Here is a 10,000-nt window from a genome sequence, read left to right on the forward strand (position 1 = left end):
CTTACAATGTATGCAAGCCAGCAACATAATGTCAACAGGATATTTGTGTTTTAAACACCTCTGCCGTTCTTCAAGGTCTGTAACAGTGAGGCAAAGCTGAGCCTCGCCCCAGGAATCGTGGATTGGTTTGGCTTGGCTTGTGCGAGATTCATTGCTCCAGCACTTGTGGGGATTTCTCCATTGACTCTGACCTGCCACGCATCAGCACAGTAGTGGTAATCCCAGTGATAAAACACCGAATCCCTTTAAGAAAATGTCACATTTCCATAATGTGGTTACGTTGAACAACAACCAAGCATAATGTTGGCAGTAAGTGGTGTTACTAACTCTGCGCTATTGTAAAAACAGATATACGGCGCTTTGTGGACCTTTTAAATAGAGTTAGAACTGAATGCTATGTGGTGATTTAAAGAGCATCATGAATATTGCTATGGCTTTGCATGCTGGCAACTAAGGTTCAGATCCTTGCAGAAGGGGTAGCCTTAGTGCTTTTGCCTGCCTCTGGAAAAACTCAACGCTATGTTTGGTTTTATCTGACCCGTTACTACACTGGCCCTTTTTTACCAATGTGATCAAATCTGATCGTCAAATGGGCGTTTTGTTTGTTTTGTTTAACATCAGCTTCATCTTTGGTGTATTTATACATTCAAACTCACGTCAGGATGGACCGTGTGTTAACTTGAGCATAATAGTTTAGCAGCCTAAAAATAAAGTTAACATTAATACTAATATTTTAATAATATACAATCCAGTGGATGCACTTATTTTATATTTATATTGGTGTAAACAAATGCTGCAAGCATACATATTACACTGGCTTTGTTTTATAAAAATAAAAAATAAATACAAGTACAAAATGCTGTTAGTGCAGAAGCATCTCACATTAATGCAGTGTTTATTTGAAAGTTATTTTAGCTTCTACTGTTTAAAAAAATACTGAGAAACCTTTTTTTTCACACATTTATTTATTTATTTATTTTCATTTTATTCTTTTCAATCGTCATTATTTTAGCACTAGTTTGGCAAGTAGGAGGAGCAGTGCACTCACAGCTGTTGGCTCATGAGCCCCTGAATGCTGTTGTTTTATAGGCTCTTTACTAAAACACCTGCGTGAGTTGGGTCATGTTAGTGCTAAGTAAATGAGGTGCTGTAGGTTGGCGCTTGCTTTCACGCGCTTTCACGCATTTGCTCTTGTGCTCAAATCTCTGCTCGTTTATACACGTCATATAAAAGTTTCATGGATTAGACGCAGAATAGTTTGCTTGAGTATTGCAATATAATGCAAATTGGGTTAGATTTCATTCAGAGTGCTCATTTTCGTCTTGCCTCCCAAAATGCCTGTGGATTGGTCTGCTCATCACATCGTGTGTGTGTGTGTGTGTGTGTGTGGTTCTTAACTTGCAGTCAGCTATGCTTGTTTATTGTAATGAGTTACTTGGGACCACCAATACTATAAAAAACCAGAGTTCTTACATTTCATCAGTGTGTGTATCTACATGCTGCCGACGTGCACACATCTACAGTGTGTTGTGTGAAGCTTGGCCAGGACACACTTTTGTCCCCTAGATGTTGAGGTGCACTGTGGAGTGCCAATAGGGGATGCGTATTCCAGTGATGTCGGAATTTCCTTATTGGGAAAGCGCTAAAATTATACATACTGTGGTATTGAAGGGGTCAGTTTGGGGCAGCCCATGTTGACTGTTTACTGTAACTTGCAGGGCACCGAGGGTCATTTATTGTGAACTATACAGGGTTTCAATAGAATTTAAACACTGCAGAATCAATGACATTATACAGGGCACTATTGTTCTGACGGGGCTCGATTTGGAACACAGTTGGCTTTTTCCTTGAGTGTGGGTTTTCCTCTCACTTGTTCTGTGTGTGTGTGTGTGTGTGTGTGTGTGTGTGTGTGTGTGTGTGTGTGTGTGTTCGTGTTCATTTGTGTCTGTTGCGGTCAGGGAGAATATCCTCAGATGCCAAACTCTTTAAAGCTGAATCAGCCCTGTAGCTGCTGTAGCTTCTGTGATTCGTGCCTTGAGCTGATTCGCTGCCGGCTCTGTGCCGCTGCTTAATTTGGCCTGCTCCATTTTCAAGTCCCTTTCTACTTCAGAGAGGAACAGATGAAGTTGTGAAGTCTGTTTTTAAAACCTCATGGAGGAGCGCTGTGAGGACGGCAGATTGCTGTATCTCTAATGCTTGCTCAGGAGCATCACAGGAGGATGGTTGAATGGACATAACTGAAAGCAGTAACCTCAGATAACTCGGGCGCTTCTGTCTTTCACTGCCTTTCACACGCGTTCTCCCTCTGTTCTGCTCTCCCTCTAGTCCTCCTGAGAACGTTCTAGAGTTCCCAGTTTAACACGTTTCATACGTTTGTGTCTTTTTTTTGTGCAGATGAAGCTGTGGAACAAGTACAAGGTGACCAGTATTCCCTCGTTGGTGTTTATTGATGCAGCCACAGGGAAGGTGGTGTGCCGAAACGGTTTGCTCGTGGTGCGAGACGATCCTAAAGGTGAGTGCAAGCCAAACACTGCTAACGCAAGTTAAAGTAATGGGAAGACTTTTTTATAAGTTATAGCACATCAGTCTAGTCTTGTAATCGCATCACAGTTACATACTTAATAAGAACTGCATCAGTCGTGCGTCAGAGAGCAAAACAAATTACACACAATGCGTTTACATCATAAATGACCCCTGTCTGTTTTATCTGTGCCTTCGTCAGCTGACCACACGACTGAATGGTAACATGAGCAGTCCAGGCCAAACTCGGCTATTGTTCAAGTCCAGCTCTGTAATGTTTACGTGTTGTTGTGCAAGATTTTATCTTGGCTAGTTTCTTGATTCTCAAACAGCATCCGCCACTCATGTCACTCAGCATTGCTGGCGTGTCTTTAAAGCCAGGAAGACTGATTTTCTTTTAAGCGATGTTTTTGTAAATAGCTGAAAAGGACTATTGGGTTTTGTAATGTAGTAATTAGTAGTAAAAAGTAATGTAATTAGTAGTAATGTAGTGAGGTTACTTTTTCTAGGAAGTTGTCATGCGATCCTGTGAGTGTTTCATTACTGTGCTGTATTAAACACTGACTCTGTGAATTTGTGGTCAGAGAAAATCAGTCTGTAGACTAATGTTGAAAGTACTAATCTTGCCACATCATAACTTTTCACTCATAATCTTTTAATTTGAAAACAGCACAGCAGTTTGTTGGGAGTTAGTTATGTTACCAAATGTGATAAAACTTCCCACATCATTTAAATTATTTAAGTTAAGTGATACTTTTTAAATCCCACAAACGGACAAATTCCACCTCCGCATTTAACCCGTCTGTGAAGAGAAACACCACATAAACACTAGGGGGCAGTGAGCACACTGGCCCGGAGTGGTGGGCAGCCCAATCCGCAGCGCCCGGGGAGCGGTTGGGGGTTAGGTGTCTTGCTCAAGGGCACCTCAGTCATGAACTGTCGGTTCTGGGGATCGAACCAGCGACCTTCCGGTCACAGGGCCAGATCCCTGACCTCCAGCCCACGACTGCCCCATTTTAAAATTGACATAAGTACCTCACATAGCTAAAACCTGTGAAAGCAGCCGTCTTGATTTGTTTTTCATACTTTGGCACTGTTTTATATCATACAGTGTCCGAAACCACACAAGATTAGCAAACGAAACAATTTGAGGGAATCAGATCCATTTCTCATAAAGGAGTCTTGATCATTTCTCTCACAGAAAGACCAAAAGCCCCTCAGACTGAGAGCCGACTGACGCTCCTCACTAATAGAAAGGGGATGTCATCTACAGTCAGCATTTCAATATTTTGCTCTTAAATGGCACCTAGCCCCGTTTCCTCGCTACAGAGGAAGCCTCATTTGTCATGAGCTGGATGAAGAGGCACAGTAGTGTGTGTGAAAGCTCCTCAGTGAAGGGAATAGCTTTCCCACCAGGAGAATGACAGATTCCTCCCCGGCCTAATGAACCCCGGCTCCGCCAGTAGCCATGCTGAATTATCCCCATGACTCATTAAGCACACTTCCATTCCGAGATGCTGGGCTAGAGAGATGAGGAGCTCTTTCTCATTCCAGCAGCTCCTTCTTTCACTAGACAGCTGTGTGTGTGTGTGTGTGTGTGTGTGTGTGTGTGTGTGTGTGTGTTTAGACCTACTTTATATACTCAAAAAGTGGTATTAAAATTAGATTGCTGTATATCACAATTATATTTAGGGATGCACCGGTCTGGTAACTGTAAGCTGATGTCAAATCAGAACTATTGTAGAGTTTTAAATAAAAAATTGTGTGTGTGTGTATATATATATATATATATATATAGTGTGTGTATCTTAGCTCTGAGATGGTGGTGGTTTTGTTAGTGTGTGTTGTGTGCTGGAGTGGATCAGACACAGCAGTGCTGCTGGAGCTTTTAAACACTGTGTCCACTCACTGTCCACTCTATTAGACACTCCTACCTTGTTGGTCCACCTTGTAGATGTAAAGTCAGAGACGACAGCTCATCTGCTGCTGCACAGTTTGTGCTGGTTGTCCTCTAGTCCTTCCTCAGTGGTCACAGGACGCTGACCACAGGACGCTGTTGGTGGGATATTTTTGGTTGGTGGACGATTCTCTGTCCAGCAGAGACACTGAGGTGTTTAAAACTCCAGCAGCACTGCTGTGTCTGATCCACTCAGACAAGCACAACACACACTAACACACCACCACCACGTCAGTGTTACTGCAGTGCTGAGAATGACCCACCACCCAAACAGTACCTGCTCTGTGGGGGTCCATGGGGGTCCTGACCACTGAAGAACAGGGTAACAGAGTATCAGAGAAACAGATGGACTACAGTCTGTAACTGTAGAACTACAGAGTGCAGCTATACAGTAAGTGGAGCTGATAAGATGGACAGGGAGCGTAGAAACGAGGAGGTGGTCATAATGTTATGCCTGGTCGGTCTATATGTACATACACATAACCTGTATATGTATACACATATGTCAACATAATTATATGTCAACATAATTAAGTGTCGAGTAACTCAAAGCGAAAGAATTTTATTTTAGAGTCAGCTAAAAGTCCAAAATGTGTTTTCAACTCTGACTTTATAGAATTGGTAAAATGATTCATCTCATTATTCTTTGGGATTATGTTTACATTAGATTCATGGATTTCACTGTGCATATACATATAGTGATAGATATAGTGGCCAAGTGGCTTCACTGTGTACAGAGTGACGTCAGCTGTCTGGCCCTGTAACGTGTGTATCTGTGGTGCAGAAGCAGATGTGAGGTGGAGCGTGAGCTCTGAATGGTGGCAGCGTGAGCAGCTTAATGCAGGAGAGTTTCTTTAACAGCAGCGGGAGCTGCTCGGTGGGACGCAGCCTCCGGGCCTCATGAAGCTCTCCTCAGAAAGCCACTCCTTTATAAATGTGCCTTCAGAGGTTCTAGCCAGCTCTGTTTATGGTTAGCTGTTTCACGTTCCTTCCAGGAGCATCTCCTCTGTGGGACACTGACAGGGACTAGAGAGGGTGTTTATGAGAGAATGCAAAGTGGAACTGTTCAGCTGGAATTACAAGCACGTTTCGCATCAGCTGCTGTTTGAATTTGTTGCTGCTCTTTTCCATTTGCAAGTGTAAATTGAATGCAGAGACCAACACATGCAGTTTGTTCTAATTAGAAATATATGGATGAAAAAATCAGACGGCATACTCGTGTTCATTATAGCGCTCTGTGCTCTGTGATGGTGAAGTAACTTGCTCTCTCGCTCTCTCGCGCTCTCTCTCTCTCTCTCTGTCTCTCTCGCTCTTTGCTTCTGTGTTTTTTCTCTCTCATACTGCTTTTCTGATCTTTCTCTCTTGCTGTTTTTCTTTTTTTGTTTCTCTCTCACGCGCTCTCTCTCTCACTCTCGCTCTGGCGCTCGCTCTGGCGCTCTCTCTGTCTCTCTCTCGCTCTCTCTCGCTCTCTCTCGCTCTCTCTCTCTCGCTCTCGCTCTCGCTCTCTCTCGCTCTCGCTCTCTCGCTCTCTCTGTCTCTCGCTCTCGCGCTCTCTCTCTCGCTCTCTCTCTCGCTCTCGCTCTCTCTCTCTCTCTCTCTGTCCGTCTGTCTCTGTCTCTCTATCTCACGCGCTCTCTCTCTCTCTCAGGTTTAGAGTTTCCCTGGGGTCCGAAGCCGTTTGCGGAGGTCGTGGCCGGACCCCTGCTCCGAAACAACAGGCAGACAACAGACAGCAGCACCCTGGAGGGCTCCTATGTGGGGGTGTACTTTTCTGCACACTGGGTAAGTGTGTATGTTTTTGAAGGTCCTTCTGAGAGCACGTCTCTTCATGTTGACTGCAGGTCAAACAACTAGAAGTTCAGTGGAGGAGAAATGTCAGAGAGCCCTGTCACTCACTCACTCTATATGGAGTCACTGTTCAAACCATAGGGTTTATATAGTTTCCCCTCTTGTCTCAAAGGTAGAGGATCAGCCAAGATGTGTGAAGTTTGCTTCGTTTAATTTTCGCTGGAGTGAAAGGCTCGAGAATACACACTCGCATTAGACCACATCGCGTACGTTTCCTGACGCTGTTTTTTCTGGCATAGACTTGAATTTAGAAGTGATAAAGGAGTAAAAACAACCTTAGTAGCAAGCTGTTACAAAACTCTGCAAATGTTGATGCCCAATAGCTTTAAATGTTAACTGTTAGCAATTCTCACACACACACACACACACACACACACACACACACTAGTCAGAGGCATTTTGAAGAAAAAAAATGCTAAGCATGGAGTGGATCTGTTATGTTTTGGGGTTGTGTAGCAGCGTTTCACAGAAATCAGTACATAAGTAGATGGAACAATAGATTCCACTAAATATCTGGAAATTCTGAAAGCAAATGTGATGCAGTCGGTCAAGAAACTGAAGCCGGAAAGAGGCTGGGTTCTACAAAAGGGCAAAGATCCAAAACATGCCCAAATCAAAACCCACCATGAACTACTTAAAGAAATGCAAACAGAAGCTTTTGGACGGACCCTCAAAGTGAACGGACTTCTTTGGGTCGATCTTAAAGACCGTGCATGCAAGATGGCCCAGGAATTTTGCTGTAAGGAACCGTAGGTGAAAATTCCTAAAGCAGGAATAGAAAGGCTCCTGGTGCCCGCTACAACAAGTGTTTGCAAGTGTATTCAGACCTTGGCACATTCTCCAGTTACTGTTTGCTGAAGAGGTTGTTATTTGGCCAGGGGTGCCCCAACGTTCCATCCCATAACTGTGTGATACGACTCTGTTGGTTAGTGGATTGGGTTGCGCAGGGCGACCCCACATTGGCAAGAACAGTTCTGTGTTCAGTCTCTGTTCTAATTACTTATTTGTTTAAATGGAGTTTAGGTGCATCTCTCGTTAGCTGTAAAAAAAAAAGGGAACAAACTACCAAATTGATTATACAGCCTTGTGGGCGGTTTGATGATGAAGCTACAGTACTTTAGTCATCATATCTTACTTGGTGAAAAACAGTAGCAGCCATCAGTAAAGCCTCATGTTTGTGTCCATACGTCAGAAACCACATAAGCCAGTCCTTCTGAGATTCCATAACAACTCAGGCAGGAGTGTGATGGTTCAGGCCTACAGTCTGCATGGTGCTGTTGTCTTCCATCAGTTCTTAGCTGTATTAGCCTCGTATCTTTAGTGCACAACTTTAGACACCAAACACGTCTTGGCTGATGGTGCGTTTTACCCAAACTATTGTCCTCTTTGATTTCTCCGCTTGTTGAGCGTGTGAGAGGAGCAGATGAGCTACTGAATCATGCATGCTGCCTCCAGACTTAAAGCCCCACCAGCCCTTATTAATGTGTCATTTCGTCTCTCAGTGGAACTCGTGTATAACAGATCCTCTATTAAACTTACATAATAAACACCGAAGTGTCGGTGTCAGTTTTCCCACAGTGCCCTTTTCCTTTTTTCCCCCCCATGAAAAGGACCTGAGATAACCCCAGGCAGGCGAGCAGGGAGCTTGTCTTCTTTTATCTTTCTGTTTGTTTGTGTGTGTGGAGGGGAAGGCAGATTTTCACTTAACCCTTACACGTCTGTAGTGCACAGTGAATTACTGTTCCATTCACACGTTTGCCTTCTATCCAGGTCCAGTGTGGCATTTCTGACTTTTTCCTCCTGTTTAATGACCACAGTTATGCAATAATGTAAAAGATCCTTTCTTTGTCAAAACAAGACTGCACACATAACAATAAGTTGACGAGTTAATGAGGACAGCCCGCCCTCCATGTTCTTTTGTAGTGACTGTTGCTAAACATCAATAGCAAAAACATCTGGTTGATTTTTACGCTCAACAGCTCCTTCAGAAACTTCCTCTGTGTGGTGGTCGGCTGTTTTTAACATCTCTAAACTTCGTGGTCTACGCTGCAGCGTGCTGTAGGGCGGCTGAAGTTACTGACGGCATCCATCTGTTGTACTCGTGTCGACATTACTGAAAAACAGAAAGCCAGAGTACTCGCCACAACCTGATTAAATAAAGCAAACAGCTCTGTAGCCGGGATAGAGAGACAAAAAGAGGTGAAGATCTTTAGATCCCTGCCTGATAAACATCATAAAATCTGTGCTATAATGTTGAGAGATGACTCATGGATGTTTGAGAGCGGCTAAGATAAAACCACAGAAAAACATCTTCCACAAACAAGCAGCGAAATTCTGTAGAAATTCTGTGCAAATTCTGAACTTGCAGTCCATATTCTGCGCTTTCCTGCAGAGTACGGGCTGGAAAAATGAACTTTGTGTTTCAGTGTGCTTCAAGTGAGGAATAAGTAAACAAAGTATAGGAAGGCATGGAGCCAGACAGAGGTTTAACCGTCCTTGGTCAAATTACAAGTTGATTTTCTAAGTGAAAATAAATAAGGTAACGCATCTTCTACAGGTAACGCACTTAAATGGACATTTTATCAGAACTTATCAGAAAAAAACCTACAACATGAAATATAAAATGTTAAAACTTTTTTTTTGCACAGGCCATATGTTAAATACTAATTATGTATTAAAATGTACATAGGTGCGTCCTTTGTAGAGAATGTTTTGACTTAGTTACACTTCAAAATCAATAAAACATGAAATTTGACCAGGGTGTCTAAACTTTTGCATGGTGGGAGACTTTAAAGGATTAGAAGAAGAGGGAGTGACATGGAGGACAGGAACTCCAGCGTCAGGCTCAGGCCCTCCGGAGGATAGGAGTGTATTGTAGTGAGTGTAGAGGGTTGGCTTGTCTGTGCACTCAGCTCTGTAAAGCTCTGAGAGCAAAGGAAGTCATATTTCTCCTCAGGCTTTTTTGTGGTTACACTGGAGGAAGAGGCGCAGTAAATATAGAGAACACTTCAGGCATCTCAGGGCAAGGCTGATCTCACTGGCCTACTGTTTGTGCTGATGTAATGATTTTGTGTGTGTGTGTGTGTGTGTGTGTGTGTGTGTGTGTGTGTCCACACAGTGTCCTCCATGCCGTAGTCTGACCCGAGTGCTGGTGGAGTCCTACCGCAAAGTGAAGGAATCAGGACACAAGTTTGAGATTGTATTTGTGAGTGCAGACAGGTAAGAGACACATTCACACTCTTGTGATGCAAAACACACACACACACACACACACATGCACATTAAAAATGTCGGGATGTTGTTAAAAAGAATGTAAACTGAAAGTGGTTTTCCTTCGTGAGCTGAAATCCGCTTGTGTGCATGTTCTTTGTAAGATTCTTGCCCTGCCTTGGGGAAACTTGAGCCGCAGCACAAATGGACAGTTGTTATCAGTGTCTGCATCAAAGGGCTATTCTGCTTGTTCCCTCAGCTGTGATGCCTGCCGGTGCTGCTGTTACATGTTGGCAGAAGATTTTGTGGGGTCACTGTTGACTGGTCAGAGGCCGGGAAAATCAGTTTAAGCAATGACTTATCCAAGTCCGTCTGGTAACATTTAGATAGCATTCTCAGTCTGAACTCGATCCGAACTCGATCCAAGCTCTGTCCGAACCTGATCCAAACCTCACCTAAATGTGG

General features: G+C 43.5%; 1 protein-coding gene across 1 annotated transcript in view; it reads left to right on the plus strand.

Annotated features, from left to right (window-relative positions):
* nxn (nucleoredoxin) overlaps positions 1–10,000 on the plus strand; it is a 115,894-nt gene that overhangs the window by 85,379 nt on the left and 20,515 nt on the right. Inside the window, exons 2-4 of the mRNA XM_017683368.2 lie at positions 2,395–2,512; positions 6,126–6,259; positions 9,444–9,544. Of these exons, the coding sequence (XP_017538857.1) occupies positions 2,395–2,512; positions 6,126–6,259; positions 9,444–9,544 (353 nt within the window). The remainder of the gene's footprint in view (positions 1–2,394; positions 2,513–6,125; positions 6,260–9,443; positions 9,545–10,000) is intronic.

The sequence above is a fragment of the Pygocentrus nattereri genome, chromosome 17, assembly GCF_015220715.1.
Source record: "Pygocentrus nattereri isolate fPygNat1 chromosome 17, fPygNat1.pri, whole genome shotgun sequence".
Taxonomy (NCBI): domain Eukaryota; kingdom Metazoa; phylum Chordata; class Actinopteri; order Characiformes; family Serrasalmidae; genus Pygocentrus; species Pygocentrus nattereri.